Raw genomic sequence first — 17,787 nt, forward strand, 5'->3', positions numbered from 1 at the left:
CCAGCATTACCTCCAGGATAGGGGGGAAATCTTCACTATTAAAGGCATCCATCAGCCCAGAGCTGTTCTGATAGGAAGAATTTCCCACCAGCTCGACTTGAATTTGTACTGGGTCAACAATGGAGAGAGCTGTGTCCTGCTCATTCCCCAGGCGGCACGAAAACACCTAGGAGTGAAAATGGGGAGGGGAGAGCATTACCGTCTGAGATCACAGGAGAGCAGCCTCTGCTGACAGTTTGGGGTTTTGCATTTCCCTAGAGTCTTTCCTAGTGTAAAACTAAACCAACATCTTTATCTTGCTTACGGATGAGAGAGGGGAAAGAAGAGCGCTCACTCACTTCAGTCTCCCCTCTACACTCCTTTCAGTGTTCTCCAGCACTGCTGAGAAATGTGTTAGCAAGGGTCTTTGTTGGCTTCAAAAGCAGCTCGTTACATTCTCTTTGTAAATTCTCCTTGAATGATGGGCCAAAGGGATCTTAGAATTCAGAACCGAGTGTGCTGTCCGAAGAATCGAGCTGAAAGGGGCTTCCAGGGTTGAAAGGAATCTCAAATATTCTACCACACGGTGTTCCTAAGACTTTGGGACAGGAAAGCTTCCCTTTTTCTTTTCTTCTCCAAGAGCTGCTGCTGTACAAAGCCCAATTGTACCTGACAGTTCATTCATCAATCACCAAGATACCTCATTCAAAGCTGGCATTGTGGTGGCTTGGAAAGCAGATGAATTTGTGCAATTTCATTATCAACTCACATAAGACTGCACTAGTATGCAAATCTCCAGTTCCCACTCTCAAACCAGCACTGGAACTTGTGGAAGGAGAGGGGGAGGTGTTAGGGCCAAGAAGAAAGGAAAGGATGAGAACAAGAAATAAAACCTCTCCAAAGATTTTGTTCATTTATATCTGGTAGCAACGTGCCTCCCCCTTCTCCCCCCCCACCCCGGCCAAAACCAAAACAAAACAAAACACAAAACATCACAAATTGCTGACAGTGGAAATAGATTACATATTATGTCCTCAGCTAGTGCTGTAGAAAGAGCAGGAGATTTGAGGTCAGGAGAGACCTAGGTTCATATCCCGCCATTGACTCTTATTAGTAACATGATCACAACCAAATTAATTATTATCTCTGGAACTCCAAAACTGAAAAACGGGGTTAGTATCTGTACAACCTACCTCATGAGGCTGTTAGGAGGTTCAAATGAGAATGTATGAAAAATACATTGCAGACCTTAAGGAGTAATAACAAATGTCTGCTATTATTAATGAATAACTGCTAAGCAATACCATAGGACAGAAGAGAGCCTAGAAAGGAAGGGAAAGAAGGGAGCTTAGCCATTGGCTAAACTCTAAGCCAGGGGTTTTCAACCAGGGACTCATGAACTTGAAGGGGAAAAAGGTATATCTTTATTTACCTAGAATTACTTTCCTTTGTAATCCTATATATTTGATTTTATGTATTTAAAAATGTTGTTCCGATGAAAGGTCTATTGACTTCACTAGATGACCCAAGGGGTTAATGATATGGAAAAAATAACAACAACAACAACAATAATAATAGCTAACACTTATATAGCATTGACTGTGTGCAAGTGCTTTATAATTACCATGCCATTTGATCTTCACAACAATCCCTGGAAGTAGGTGCTATTATTATCCTCATTTTACAGAAGCTGAAGCAATCAGAAGTGAAGTGACTTGCTCACACAGCTAATAAGTGTCTGAGGTTGGATTTGAATTCAGGTCTTCCTGACTCCAGGCCCAGCTCTATCTAACTCTACCTAATTGGGCTACCTAACTCTAACCAAATTCTCTGATACTGTGAGGAAAGAAATCCTAAAGAAGATCAGTGGCCCAGAAACGATACAACTGAATGTCTCTCCATTTGCCCGTTCGCCCAGAGACAAGTGCCTTTTAGAAAGTCTTGCCTTTGGATCCAGGATAACTTTCGATGAGCTAGTCTTAAAATGCAGATATTCCTGACACCTTGGCTTTGGACTCCTCTATCCAGATGATCCTGATGACCAGGCGGCAGGTGAGCACTGGGCCTTCCATGTGACACCTGCCCTGCTCTCCAGGAGAAGCTGATCCCCTACAATCTCTTCACGCTGACTGGCAGCTTCTGATACTCAGCACCTTCTCTCCTCCCTCCCTTGCCTCTCCCCTCTGCCCCCCAACGCCTTCCTTTAGAGAAGACCTCGAACCTGCAGAACTTTCCAAGTAACTTTCCATTTTCCATCAGCAGTTCTGCTTGGTTTTGACTTCCCAGAACACTGTGCCTCCATGCCAGGTACCCCCTAGACCTCAACCCCACTCCCACTTTTTGGTTTCCTTTAGTGTGTCTGCTGTCTTTGCCCATTAGAGTGTAAGCTCCTTAAGGGCAGGGACTGTCTTCCTTTTTTTTCTTATTTGTGTCCCCAGCACTTACCACAATGCCCAGCACATAGTAGGCCCTCAATAAATGTCTACTGAATCTAATTGTTTTAAATGGAAACATTCTCCTTCAGATGCTTCTGTACTGAGGTGAGCATGTATCACTCAGGGTACATCATGCCTTCTCACCTCAATACCAAACAGGCTTCCAGAAAAAGGTCGATCCACAAATCTAGGCTTGTAGGTGAGTACTGTGGTTCCTTTTAAAATTATGGCATTGGTATCAAAGCAGGACATATCTTCAACTACCACAAATTCAGTGCCTGAAAAAGATGGCATTGGTTAAAATCCACAACTTAGAGGCTGAAGAGCTACTCTGTTTAGTCAGAAAGGGAGCTAGTCCTTCTAAGAGAAACTAAAATACCTTTCACCAGGAAGAAAAAGCATTAACCATTAAGATTTGCTCTCTAGGAAACAGACATTATATTTCATCCTAATCACAAACCAACCCTTTAACTGCAACCAGTAGTAGCTGACCCAACAAGAGTAACCTGTAGGTTGACCACTGCTGAAAACGGTATTTCCTCCCACTTCAGGTACTTCAGACACACACATGATGGGAGGAAAAGTGTCCTTTAAAGAAGGCACAGAAAACATTCATAGATACTTCAGTTCACCAGTAAGTACTACACTGCTTATGTAGCTAGCTGCTCAAGTTCATTATAACAGTTTAGACCAATTTAATTCTGACAGACATTTCTCAACTGAAGAGATGTTGGGAAGACAGTTTTCAGCTCATCTGCAAAAAGCAAGTATAATCAAGTTTTATATAATGACTGTGTTTCCAAAAGGACACATAGTTTAAACACACAAGGGAAGCCTGCTATCTGAAAAATAGCTAAAATAAAACCTTTTGTAAATGAAAAAAACCTTTGTAAAGCAAACTGTCTCCCTTTGATTTATCTGCTTTGTAAATCTAGATTTTTCACATACTGATTTACTTAAAGCTGGGTACTTCTGAATGAAGCTTTAGAATGAGTAAACTAGACCCAATTAAGATGAAGCATGCCTAAGCTGGGGATAGACATCAAGTGATCAACGAGAATGAGGGTCCCATCCTTTGGCAGCTAAGCACTAACATTAACTTTTTAGCTTCAGGCTCAGCTGAAATCAAAGACTATAGAAGCAAGGTCTGTTTCTAGAAAGATTGCATATATCCAAGTGTGCACACAGCCAAGTCCCATTGGTTACTCTGACACAAGTTGCAGAGAAAACATTCTATAACAAATGCATCGGGGGTCCTAAAGATCACATTACGAATCAACGAATTATGCTGATTCAGCTCCACATGGAGACCCACCACATTTGCTCACCTGTCACATTGACCTTGACTTCTAGGTGCCTCTCTGTAGACACAGGGAGGGAAGACCGCTTGGTAACTACCCCGCTTTTCACTGTTTTGGGGAACACAGTTGTTTCGCTGTTATAGTTACGTTGGCGTGAAGGAGGGACACTGTCTGGTTTCCTGATGTCACTGGGAGTGTGCAGAAAATCGTGGACCAGCAGTAGCCAGTCAAATATGAGGAACACTCGAAGGTTGTTGAGAACAACCGTAAAACAGGAAGAATCTTTGGTGGATCTAGAGGAAGAGAAAGAGAGGACAGAAAGAAGCAAAAAAGTATGTCATTTCCATCCCATGTTTCTCCTCACTGGTTTTGGTATCTGGTATTCCAATGTTTTCTAAACCAAGAAGGTCAAGTATCGGCACAGAGAGAGAACTGTAACAACAGATTCAGCCTCTATTTAATACAAGTTAATTATACTTTTTTATGCTATAAAAGTACAATAATGCAATAGGCTAGTCTAGGGTTGCGAACAAAGTACTTGATCTCCTTGGTGACTAAAATATTTTCCTTTATTGAACCCACATTAAAATAGAAGGCATGATTAGCTGAGATTTAAAGTGGAATGAAACCAATATTTCTTCAGAGTTTAGATCTCTTGACCTAAAGAAGAAAATACAAGCAACAGGATAAAGTTGGAGAAAGCTGAGGCATGAGGGAAGGGGTGGGGATGAGAAAAGAATCATGGATGGACAACCACCACAACCCCTCAATTCCAGATCTACGTTAAATGTCTGAGGAGATCCAAGTATTGGTCTCAGAGCAACATATGGTAAAAGGTGTGTGTGTGTGTGTGTGTGTGTGTGTGTGTGTGTGTGTGTTGTGTTGTTGTGTTGTTTTATATCGGAGTGGAAAGGGAAAGAAGTGAATGTATGCTTAGGAAATCCTTACAGGGACATACCAGGTAACCTAGGTCCCACCCCTCTAAGAACAGGAGTTTCCTCTCAGTGAAACATTACCCTCTGCAAGCTGCTCTTACAGAAGGTAATGCTCAGTGTCTCCACCCATTGCTATTACTATTAATTCAAAAGAATCTGACTTGAGGAGATGGCCATAATTGGTTTCCCCAGCCTCTCTGGGGAAATCTGGCTTGCTGTTTTCAAAAAGGGACAGAACAATGAATGTCTCCCTTCACACAGACCCAGCATTTATCACAAACATTTTCCCTTTTGTCAGAGACAAAAAATGCTACCCTTAGTGAACTTTTTCCACCCCATTTTGAATGCAAATTGAGAGGGCTAGGCACTTAATTTGATGATCTAGAATGTCAAAGTGTGTCTGATCCCCTTTGCTGGAAAATATTTCAAGCATTTAAATACTGTGAACCAATTTATATTTGACACACACATCACAGCTAGGAAATCTCAACAGAGGGATAATTCTTCTGTGAGAAGCTTCTGCACTCTGAAGTTACAGTCAAGATGGCATTTAACCCCTTCACCACCAGGGGTATTTCTTTTTTTTTTTTTTCCAGCAAAAGCCAAGGTAAGAATCACTTAGTTCCAGGAATTTATGAGCCAAAAGGAGATAATACTCAGTCTAGAAAAATAATGCTTCAAGACTCCCTATCTCCACATATGAAGAAATGACCATCAAAGTGCCATAATAAAGGAGAAAAGAGCCTTAAAGGGAAAGCCCCAAAACAGCTGTGTCTACATACAGACACAACATGCTCAAACCACCTCCTAGTCCAGGAGTGGGGAACCTGTGGCCTCAAGGTCCTCAAGTGCAGCCCTCTGACTGAATCTAAACTGTGTAGAACAAGATTCCTTCTGGGAAGTTTGGATTCAGTCCAAGGGCCGAACTTGAGGACCTAGAGGGCCACATGGGGCCTCGAGGCTGCAGCTTCCCCACTCCTGTCTTGCCTAGCCCAATCTTGCTCTTCAAATAAATATCAACTGCACATCAAAATCAGCTTATCCAATTTCATTAATTAAATGACTAGAATTCAAGGGGGGTCTGGTAACTTTACTGAACCTTGAAGGCCTATGAAAAAGTGCTCCAGAGTCTTATTTGCATTTATAAATTAAGCACCTACTACGCATGCCAAATGCCATACTTGCTACCATGCCTGACAATGCCTGGCCTTCAGTGAGTGTTTAATAAACAGTTTCTCATTCATTCATTCATTCATTCATCCAGGACACAGAATGGCTACAGCCCCTGGATTGAAGGCACCTGCAGGCAAAGGAATTCATCTACTATATCACTAGAGCAAATTCACATAAAAACAACTGATCATTGTCACCACCACCACCATCATCTTCATTCTCGCCAGGGATCTTATGCTAATTAGACACTACTTCTCTCCCAGAGTCCAGCACAGGTCTGTACGTACACAGTAAGTACTTAATACATGTATCTGTTGACTGACCACTGGATGAATCATCTTGCAGGGGCATATTTTGCATCTTTTCACATTTTCTCTGGCCTTTCTTCTACTTAAAAATTTCATAGCTATAATACATCTGCTGGCAGTGGGCCTCAGGAGTGTGAACACTCTTAGTGGCGTGTCATACCATAACCTTTCCAAAACCATGAATACATACTTGTAGCCTAATTTCTTTTCAATTACACCTAAGTTCTTTCGGTCTCCAGGCCTGTGCTTATACATAAAACATATTGGTAGTACAGTACTCTCACAGGAGAAGATGGGGAAAATGATGGGAAAGAAGCTAAGGTTGTGTTTATATGTGAAGAACTGAGGGATTTTACTCTAAAACTACTTTTATTTCAATTATTTGCATAGGCCATTGTTTTTCTTCTTGAATCTGGATAACTTGTTTTAAGTGATTTGACATGTGCAGACATGGTTTAAAAAACAGTAGGTAGGTTTATGACTATGGCTCAATTCTGAATTTCTAAACCTCCATTAAGCAAAAGAAAAGAAAAGAAAAACTCAAGAGAGACATCTACTGGCACACAGTTCTACCTGCAGGTATGAGTACTGATAGCTCTGAATTCACAACACAATGAGCTCTAGATTGTTAGGCCTTGGGAACTGACTAGCTAGGAGATGTGAATGGGCAGGAAAAGTCAAAGCTAAAACAAGGGTTTCCTGCACAAGAGACCATATAAACAGAGCTGCCACAAAATGAAACAGGGAAGTCAGGTGAAGAAGCAAGTTTAAGGAGAAAAAGGCAGCAAGCTGGTCCGTGGGGTAGAAGGTTGGGCTAGAAGTTAGGACGACCTGAGTTCAAATGTGGCCTCTGACACCATGTGACCTTGAGCAAGTCACATAACTTCTGCCTGCCTCAGTTCCTGCTTCTATAAAATGGGAATAATAATAACAGCACCTACTTCCAAGAGTTGCTAGAAGGATCAGATGAGAATACCAGGAAAGAGCTTTGCAAACTTTAAAGGACTCTATAAATGCCAGCTGTTATTATTATAACAAGCCCAATTTTAGTCACGTTGTGTGTGATCAGCAACTGGATGCAATGGCAAGCAGGTACTGGAGTCAGAGGCCTTGAGTTCATATCCTGACCTTCTTCTTCCTACCATTCAGCTTCCTATCAGTAAGGCAACTGTCCGTTTAGTGATTCCCCAATTCCACAGGACAAGACTCGGAGAGACTGCATCAGAGCACCTGGATCCGTTCCCCTGCCATCACAGAAGGTAGCCAGAGATAAAAAGATGAATTCCCACTACCTGAAATGCAGCTCAATCTGAATCGACCCCTGGGTTGTGCTGTTCTTCGAGGGCTGAAAGATGCAGTTGAACACGCTGGGCATGCCAGGACTCGTCTTCTGCCCAGCATAGCGGGTGTCAAAAGCCATCATGGAGTGGGAAACCAGGTTTATGGACTTGGTTTGGTTGGAAAAACTCTCAAAAAGCAGCTTGCATTTCTTAAAGTCGAACCTAAATCGGTAAATCAAATGAACGGTTAAGCACCATTTTCCTAGTTCCTACACACAAAAAATGAACTGTAACAGAAACACAAAGCTCAGAGGGAAAATCAGGTCTATGCAGACAGCAAGGCCAATAGCTTCAGTCTTGGTAACCTTCAAATAAATGACTTTTTTTTTTCACAGACTCTAAATTGGAAAAGATATCGGAGGGTACCTAGTTCAATCTGAAACTGAACAGAAACCCCCTCAAGGCCCTGGTTTCCTGTGTGCCAAAGAACATGTCTTTCTCCATAGGGATATATAATGATGAAAATTTACAACCACAAATTCATTTTATTCCAAATGTATTTGCATCCAAATTACCTGCCATCATCCTGAAAAGCCAAGGTAACAAAGATTCAAAGGCTGCCATGTATATAATGCTTTAAGATTTACAAGAGGGCTTTCCTCATCACAGCCTCGTGAGGAAGAGAGCACATTATCTCCACACAACAGGAGCAAGAACTCAGAGAGTTTAAGTGGCTTGCCTCTGGTCACCCTGTGTGTGACTCTAGTGCCGGAGCTGAGGTCTGACACCAAGTTTAATCTACACCTGGACCGTTAACTCCATGTTGCCTCTCCATCTGCAACATCCCTGAAGTCAGCCTGGGTCAGTAACTGTAGCAAATGATGCACAAAAGTATACAAGAAGGTCATCAGCCACATGTGACATTCCACTTGCTCCTTGTTATCTCAGGATCACAGAGTAAGGTCGTCTCATTACCAGGGCCCGGGACTGACTACCCAGGAGCGGGAAACTCCTCCTTCCACCTCTCTCTCAAATTCTGGTCCTCCCTCTGCAATTCTGGGCATGCCACTATGACTTATTAAGAAAAACAAACCAAAAAATATGTACAAATGTGTACCAAAATGACATTATTGACTCAACATTAACAGAACATCCACTGAGGGTGGTTTTCCCTTGAAAAGGGATGAGTCACAGAGAGCTGCCTCCAGGCTCCTAATCCTCTTCACCCACTATGTACTGCTTTCTGATATAAAAGGGCAAATTTGAGCACCAGAAGTGCCACACCAGTAAAATCACAGGATCCGGCCTGGAACCTTGGTCTTATCAGTAGCACCTTCTCAACCCCTTAAGATTAACAAATATAGGCCACATCAAATTCGACGTGAATACAGATTGGTGGCACATGGCTGTTCAAGCCTTACCTGGCCAAGGATCCAGCTCCTTCTTTTCCTTTTTTGTCTTTAAGTTCTAGACTGACATTCACCATATCAATAAGGAAACACATGCAAGTATAGACTTCACCACTCAGCACAGTCTGTAAAGGAAAAATGCTAGTTAGTTTATACAATGGCATTTCAAAAACCTTCAGAAGAAAGCAAAGCAATGTGTTTCTCACTCCCTCTGTTCTTGGGGAAATGTGAGGGAAATATACCACGTAACATTTGGAGAACAACACAGGATTTCACTCACATGAATTCTGGGGTCTTGCAAGTCATAAGGACGCATAAATTCCTCAATGGGCTCTCCCAGGTTGTTTTCCAATAAACCACGAATCAGTTTATATTTACATAAATCCAATGAACAGTGTACTGAAGACAGGTTGCCATGAATGGATATGTCTGGCACTGTATGACTTATTTCCCTAAAGAAAAAGAAAAGACAGCCACTGTTAGCAAATCACCACTTAATAGTGGCCTTTTTGCATGACAGAACACAGAAGAGACAGATCCACCAGCTGTAGAATCTTTGGGATTTCACCTGGCTAATGGCATTTACCATAGAGTCAAAGAACTATAGACTTTTAGTGTAGAAACACCCTCATTTGTAGGGGGGAAAAAAACTGGGTGGGGCAATGGTAGTGAGAGTTGGACAAATTTAAGTATTAGATGATAAATGCTGTGTAAACACATGTATATTAAATTACAGAATGAGAATAAAACAGGTAGAGCAAGCAGAAGCCAGGGAATAAAAAAGGCATACAATTAAATCTAGCTTTGTGAAATCCTAAATCTTCTCTGTGCTTTAGTCTCACCATCTCTGAAGAAAGGATGCTACAATATCTCCCTTCTCCAGGACCCTGGATTGTCATGAGATGTCTCAAAGTAATATGAGCTTTGTCGGAGGGAATGTATTTTGAATTTATCAAGCATGTTAATGATGCTTTGTTTTTCAGCTTTAAATGGTCCAAAAACACCTTAATGGCTTGACCATTAACCAAGTACACTCTAACCTTTTATTACTGAGATTAAAATGTCCAGATTATTTATGAATCTTTTATATTTTTTACTAAAACAGAAACAGCAACTCTTACCACTGAAGAAGTAGCTAGCTCATCTTCCTACACCTTAAATTTGTTTTTCAAGGTTCATTCCTTAGCCCTCTGTTATTTTTCTATATTTCTTAGAATTTTTTCTACTTATATGAGTGACTCCAAAATCTGTATCTCTTGCCTTGACATTTCCTTCCCCAGCCTGACCACCAGCAATAACACCACTTGACCTATGCATGGCAAGGAGCTACAGAGCTCTCGTGTCTCAATCCAACCCCCATTACCAAGTTCCAACCAGGAATGGAACACTCTGCTCTCAGCTGGATGCTGACTCCCCTATCTCCACCTGATGCAAGTGTCCCAGAACTTCATTCCACTCTGACCCCTGGATCCACTGTTCTCTTAGTTGGTGACTATCTGCCCTGCAATTGCTTTCCTAGTCTCTTAGGACCTTGCTCTCTGCCCTCACACTTTCCCTTCCAGATCCTAAATATCATCTGGCCTTTCCATCTACCATGAACTAAACTCTCCTTTATGTCTTCCCAATGAGAGTGAGAGCTCCCTGAGTGCAGAAACTATCTTACTTTTCTATCTGTATCCATCACTTGGCCCAGTGCCTGGTACACAGCAAGGGCTTAATAAATGTTTTTTTTCCCCCTGTTGGAAGAATCTTTTTTTTTTAAACAGCATTCCCATTTATTATGTACAGTTTGCTTTTCTTCTTCAAGTTGTAGCTTTCTAAGCTATCCTGCTTGTGGGTGGTCTTTTTCCAAGCCTTTGTTTTCAGAGGTTTTTTTTTTTTAAGTAAATAGAATTTTAGTATTTTATTTTTTCTACTTACATATGAAGATAATTTTCAACATTCATTTTTTATAAGATTTTGAGTTCCAAACTTTTCTCCCTCTCTCCCATCCCTCCTCCCCAAGATGGCAAGCAATGTGATACAGGCTATACATGTGCGATCATGTTAAACATATTTCTATGTTAGTCATGTGTGAAAGAAGAAACAACAAAAAGGAAAAGGCACGAAAAACAAAAACCAAAAAAAGTGAAAATAGTGTGCTGCGATCTGCATTCTGACTCCATAGTTCTTTCTCTGGGTGTGGATAGCATTTTCCATCATAAGTCTTTTGGAATTGTCTTAGATCACTGTATTGCTGAGAAAAGCTAAATCTATCATAGCTGATCTTCTCACTATGTTGCTGGTACTGTGTACAACGTTCTCCTGGTTCTGCTCACTTCACTCAGCATTAATTCATGCAAACCTTTCCAGGTTTTTCTGAAATCCGCCCACTCATCATCTCTTACAGCACAATAGTATTCCATCATCACATATCAGAACTTGCTCAGTCATTCCACAGTTAATGAGCATCCCCTCAATTTCAAATTCTTGGCCACCACAAAAAGAGTGGCTATGAATATTTTGGGTCATGTGGGTCCTTTTCCTTTTTTTATGATCTCTTTGGGATACAGATCTAGCAGTGGTATTGCTACATGAAAGGGTATGCACAGTTTGATTGCCTTTTGGGCATAGTCTCAAACTGCTCTCCAGAATGGCTGGATCAGTTCACAACTCCAAAAACAACACATTAGTGTTACAATTTTCCCACATCTTCTCCAACATTTATCATTTTCCGGTTTTGTCATGTTGGTCAATCTGATAGGTGTGATGTGGTACCTCAGAGTTGTTTTGATTTGCATTTCTCTAATCAATAGTGATTTAGAGCATTTTTTCATATGACTATAGATGAATTTAATTTCTTCATGTGAAAACTGTCTATTCATATCCTTTGATCATTTATCAATTGGGGAATGACTTGTATTCTTATAAATTTGACTGAAGTCTCTCTATATTTTAGAAACAAGGCCTTTATTAGAAACACTTACTGTAAAAATTGTTTCCCATCTTTCTGCTTTCTTTCTAATCTTGGTTGAATTGGTTTTGTTTGTGCAAAAAACTTTTTTAATTTAAATTAATCAAAATTATCCATTTTGCGCTTCATAACGTTCTCTATCTCTTGTTTGGTTATAAATTCTTCCTCCACAGATCTGACAGGTAAAATGTTCCTTGCTCTCCTAATTTGCTTATGGTATCACCCTCTATGTCTAAATTATGTAAATAAATGCTTTTCATTCTATTCTATTCCATATCTCTCCTGCACTCCAGGATGCTTTTTCTTCTGCTCAATGGACAAAGCAACGTGTCTAAGACCATGCTACAAAAACAGCTCCTCCTCCTCCCGATTTTCCCTATTTCTGTTAATGGCCATACTATTCTCTCAGCCATCCATTTCTCATACTCCAGATAGCAGAACAAAGAGCAATGATTAGAAGTTTTATTTAGGCCCAGTCTAAAAGATAAACTTTATAACAACAAAAGTTGTTGAAAAGTGGTGTGTTCCACCTTGGGGGGGGGGGGGCGTGAATTCCCTCCTCATTAGACATCTTCAAGTAAAGGCTGGATGATCATGTGTTGAAAAAAATTCTCATTAAGGTGTGATGGGCTGGAATAGATGGACTCTGAAAGAAGGCCCTTTTAACACTGAAGTTCTGCTCTCAAGGAGAAGTGACTTGGCCAAGGCCATTCAGCTAGTCAGTGGCAGATCTGGGAATAAAATTCAGGTTTTCTGAATGACAGTTCCAGGTTCTTTCCTCCACGATGGTAACAGTCAGCCATTTCATAACAAAATAGCCAGACAGAAAAAAAAGTAGTATCAGGAGCATGTTAACTACTTTAAGTTGGAAATGGTACAAGAATAAAGTAATGAGACCGGTTGTCATTAAATCACACCCAAAAATCAGTCTCATTATTTCAAAGTCATCCCAATCCCTCACCTAAGTCCAAGGTACACATGTGGCTGCTCTTTATCAAGATTGCAGTCTCAAGCAGCAGCTCAGACACATGGAACACAACGGAGCCCGTCCTTAGCAGTTTGAAAATCCTTGCCTGATCATTTGAAGATCAATGAAAATTATGTGAGGTTAGCTCACTGCTCCTTGTGGAAGGCTTTCAGATTGCTGAACTGAATGAACTTAGTGAAATAACCATTTAGGATAAATAATTAATAAAGAATAATAACAAAAGTAACAGCTGCCATTATATAGGCCATTTCCATAGGGCAGGCCTGGTGGGCTGGGCTTGGCATCCCCAGGCTCCTCAATCAGTGAGATCACAGGGCCATCTGAGTACCTGAGGACATAACGCTGTAGGAAGTAATTTATAGCCATTATCTTATTTGATCCTCACACAACCTTAGGAGGAAGCTACAGTAGGCATTATTATCCCCATCCAAGAGATGAAAAAACTAAGGCTCAGAATAGGTGAAGTGACCTATTCCCAGTTAGCCAGTGAATAAGTGTCCACAGCAGGCTCGGCACCTGGGTCTCTCCTGACTCCACATCTTTTCTTTCTTTCTTTCTTTCTTTTTTTATTTTTTAATTTTTAGGCAATTGGGGTTAAGTGACTTGCTCAGGGTCACACATCTAGTAAGTGTCAAGTGTTTGGTCTGAGGTCGGATTTGAACTCAGGTCCTCCTGACTTCAGGGCCAGTGCTACATCCACTGCGCCACCTAGTTGCCCCTCCACATCTTTTCTCTCTAGGAGCTATGCTGCCAGGGACTGCTCCTGAGGGCCCCTGGGCCCTCCAGTGTTCTGCAGGGCTTATTTCACTGAATTCAGTCTCTGCTTACAAAAGACAGTTACTTGGATATTAAAAACTCACTTGTCCAAATTCCTTTCCACCTGCAATTTCAGTCTACAGGGCTCAGTTAGGAGGCTTCCACCCGTCTGTCTGACAGAATAGGATGGGAAGGTCAGATCACCACTGGTATTCTCCGATGCCTTAGAATATTCCCGGGGCTGTCTCTCAGCAGCAAAGATGTCCATGTCCTGCAGGTCCACAACAATACAGTCCAGCAGGCAAACATAATCTTCTGCAAAGTGCCAAAGAGAGTGATCGGATTAGAAACCCTGGACTCTTGTCTGGGAAAGACTGTCCAAGAGAAGTCTGGTTGTCCTTTGGTGCCCTTTCACCTCTCGCTCCACTGTTGGAACTTTCCTCTCTGCTCACTCAGGTATCCAGGGTCCTACACTATGACTCCCCGCCAGGTACCCTGCCCAGGCAACGATCTTTGTATAGAACCAGAGAATGTCAGAATAAGAAACCTCAGATATTGTCCATCTTACCCCAAACCCAAGTAACCCCACTCAACATCCCCACCAAGTAGCCATACAGCCTCTTCTTGAAGACTTCTAGTCTGGAAGGAATGAGGAAACTCATCATGGTCAGTGTCAAGAAGAAGGAAAGTGAAAGTCCTGTTCTGCCCTACCCTGGTCAAACCAGAACTGAATCCCCGTATTAGAAGCAGTACGGAGGAGGGGGCCGAGATGGTAAGGAAATACTATGCCATCAAGGGTTCGGGATGTTTGTCCCACAGAAGAATAGGCTCCATAGGGGATGCAGAAATTGTCTTCAAATAATTTATGGGCTATGATGTGGAAGAGAAATTAGATTTGTCCTACTCAGCCTCAAAGAACAGATGGAGAAACACTGGGTGGAAGCTCAGAGTGTTTTTGACTCTTCCTTCCTCCATCATCTGTCAGATGGTACTTTTTGGTGGCATGTCTTTGCCCCTAGGCCTGATGGCCCTCTGTTTGCTGCCTCCATCTACTGTGGACTAGGAAGCCAGATGACTAAGATGGTTAGAATTATACGTGGAGTCTGTGTGTGAGTAAAAGTGGACGCACTCAGATTGAGGAGGGCTTGAGGTGCTCTTCAACGACTGAAGTGGCTGAGCTTGACCCACGTGGACTCTGTGACAGGTGTCACAGAGGGAAGCAGGAAGGGAGGATAAGAGGGAGGGAACAAGCGTTTATTAAGTGCCTACTATGTGCCAAGCACTTTACAAGTATGATCTCCTTTGACCTGGGAAGTAGGTGCTATTATTATCCCCATTTTACAATTGAGGAAACGGAGGCAAGCAGAGATTAAGTGACTTGCCCAGGGTCTCATAGCTAGTAAAGGTCAGATCTTCCTCAGTCCTGGCCCAGTGCTTTATCCAGGGATCCACCTAACTCTGAAACAAACTCTCAACAAGGTACAAGGTCAGAGTGCTCATAAGTCACTTTTCCCTCAATCTGAGGGCTAAAAGGCATTTTTCAGGAGTAGTCTATTGATCTATTCCTAGAAAAGAGTGCATTTAATCCAAATCGAGAAGTTCTCATCTTTTCCTTAAAGTTATTCAATAAAAGCTATTCCAAAGCCTCACTCAGTCCCCAGTCTAAAGTCCTACAGTCTTACAGGTCCAAGCTCCCTCCTTAAGCTGACACCAATCTCCCGCTGCCCTGCCCGTGAACATAGCCTAAGCATTCCTTCTCTCATTCTCTTATTTCATGACACTCGTGACCACTGCCCTCAAACTGCTTCCCTGGTGAACTCCACTCTCCAGCCAAGAAGCAGCATAGGAGTAAGGTCTCTGAGCAGACAAAACACCTGTCACAGAGTCCACGTGGGTCAAGCTCAGCCACTTCAGTCGTTGAAGAGCACCTCAAGCCCTCCTCAATCTGAGTGCGTCCACTTTTACTCACACACAGACTCCACGTATAATCCTAACCATCTTAGTCATCTGGCTTCCTAGTCCACAGGAGATGAAGGCAGCAAACAGAGGGCCATCAGGCCTAGGGGCAAAGACATGCCACCAAAAAGTACCATCTGACAGATGATGGAGGAAGGAAGAGTCAAAGACACTCTGACCAGAGGACAATTCTCTGCCAGTCACAGAAGAGCTGAGTGGAAGTCAGAGGCTGATGGTGCACCCAGGTTCCACTTTAACCAGGAGCCCCTGCCAGGGAGGCACTGCTAGCAGAAGGGGAACTACCATGAACGTTACTCCACAGTGGCCCACTTCACGCAACTGGTGACACTTCCCAAGACTTGAACACTTCCAACGCCAAGGTTTCTGCTTCTACTTGTGAAAGATTATGATGTCAAGCTGGTTGAGGTCTTGCATGTTAAGCAGCAAATCACCTTGATCAGGACAATAAGAAACTGAGTGAAGGTCTCTGCAGAACTGACAGAGAGGAAAAGCCTCATGAGCTGTTTGACTGCTGGTGCCTTGTTAAGGAGTATGGCAAGAATCTTGGACCAAAGATGTTATCAAAGAATTTTTCTTAATGTCAGAAATGAATAAATAAAAACCTTGATCTGAATTGAAAAGTTAAACAAACAAATGAATAAATGAATTTTAAAAAATTCAAAAAAAGCCAAGGAGTCTAGACACAAACTTAAAACCCTGCAATAGCCAGAAGACAGCTTCACCAAATGACAGCCCAGCATTATAACTTCATGTTCATAATAATGGTTCCTAGGCAGCAAAAAACAAAAAATCAAATCATGTATAACATCCTCTGTTTAAATAGACAACAAAGTAATACTTTTTCAAAGATTTCTATCTGAAATGGTTAAAATAAAAATATGTACCTTTTTTGGGGAAGATATAGTTGTACAAAAAATTTATTTTCATGGAACAACTCATTCCTCAAAGATATTGAAGACTACTATATTATGTAGAGGAAATCTATCACAGAAGAAAAAATATCAAATACTAGCCAAAACTTGATTCAAAACAAAAGGTGCTACAGGCAGAGAACAAAACCATGGTAACTACAAACACGCTAAGGAGAAACAAGAAGAGAAATATTTATAAATTGTGTATGTTCTGAGATGCTTAAAACTGTTCAAAAAGAAAAGTCTGCCCTTTAAAAAAAAAAAGTCATTTCTATCAGCAGAAAAGTAGAGAAATGCAGCTGTGTGTGTATGTTAACTTGACCTGTGCTGCACAGCGGGGGAAGACGATCAGAAATATCAAGAAAGGGAGATCAGGATTTCCAATGTAGTGAAAGAATCATGCTGGGGGACACTGGCTTCATGGATACTTTTTTCAGGGTTTGCAGATAAGCTGGAGCTGGCTACACAGAGTAGTACTGAGTGACTAGTTTGGACCACTGGGTTTAATGAGAATGATTAGTCTAATTAGAGGTTTAGGAACAACAATCACTCTGATGAGCACAAGAGTTGTTCAGGAGCTACATCAGCAAGTGCAGCTATCATAAATGGTTCAAAACTCACTTGATGAACAAAACCAAGTCTAGTGTCATAGATTTAGTTAAATAGTAACTGATACTTGATTATGGAAAGGACATCCATTTGTGGCTGGGCACTTTTACTTCTCTTAAGTAGTGTTTCTAATAGTATTTCCATTATGTTTTACATGTCTAATTCATCTTTTAGACTTAATTTAATGTTTAATAAAGAGTTCTACTTCTTTAAAAAAAAATCACAACTAAACAAAGTCAACAAGATTGTAAGCTTTATCCTGTCTGTTACTTATACATAGCTACTGTGAGCTAAATCATCAACCTAAGTTCTGTTAGCCAAAAGTATTTCTGCCACCTGGTGTCAGTCATTAGAATTGTAGACACAAAGTTCCTGGGGAAAAAAAAATAAGCCTCTAGCATATGCCTTGTCAACTCAAATTCTGAATAAATGGTGGCAATAACCATAACCTCATGAGAACGTACAGATAACTTAAAGATGGTAGGGATACCAAAAATACTGCATGAGAAAGTCAGGATCCAAAAAATCTTCGGCAGGCTAAAAAGCATTGTGAAATCAAATAAGATGAAATTGCCAAGGGAGATTCAGGAAATCGCTTCAGAAGGACCTCACTAGGAAGATACTATTAGAAATGTACCTGAAAAAGCAATGAGGTTTTGGTAGCTCATAAGCTTCAATGAAATCATGAGTGGTATGAAAGCCAAGGAATCTAAGGGATGCACTAAGAAGCATTAAGAGAGGCCTCGCTGGCTGGAAAGAAGGAGGGGAGGAAG

General features: G+C 41.4%; 1 protein-coding gene across 6 annotated transcripts in view; it reads right to left on the reverse strand.

Annotated features, from left to right (window-relative positions):
• VPS13D (vacuolar protein sorting 13 homolog D) overlaps positions 1-17,787 on the reverse strand; it is a 329,312-nt gene that overhangs the window by 233,013 nt on the left and 78,512 nt on the right. For all 6 annotated transcript variants that reach the window (XM_027843937.1, XM_027843939.1, XM_027843934.1 and 3 more), the window contains 7 exons: positions 13,622-13,832; positions 9,101-9,272; positions 8,833-8,945; positions 7,424-7,633; positions 3,743-4,008; positions 2,559-2,692; positions 11-166 (listed from right to left, as the gene is read on the reverse strand). In XM_027843937.1, the coding sequence (XP_027699738.1) occupies positions 11-166; positions 2,559-2,692; positions 3,743-4,008; positions 7,424-7,633; positions 8,833-8,945; positions 9,101-9,272; positions 13,622-13,832 (1,262 nt within the window). The remainder of the gene's footprint in view (positions 1-10; positions 167-2,558; positions 2,693-3,742; positions 4,009-7,423; positions 7,634-8,832; positions 8,946-9,100; positions 9,273-13,621; positions 13,833-17,787) is intronic.

This window comes from Vombatus ursinus, unplaced genomic scaffold (assembly GCF_900497805.2).
Source record: "Vombatus ursinus unplaced genomic scaffold, bare-nosed wombat genome assembly UNPS02014932.1, whole genome shotgun sequence".
Taxonomy (NCBI): domain Eukaryota; kingdom Metazoa; phylum Chordata; class Mammalia; order Diprotodontia; family Vombatidae; genus Vombatus; species Vombatus ursinus.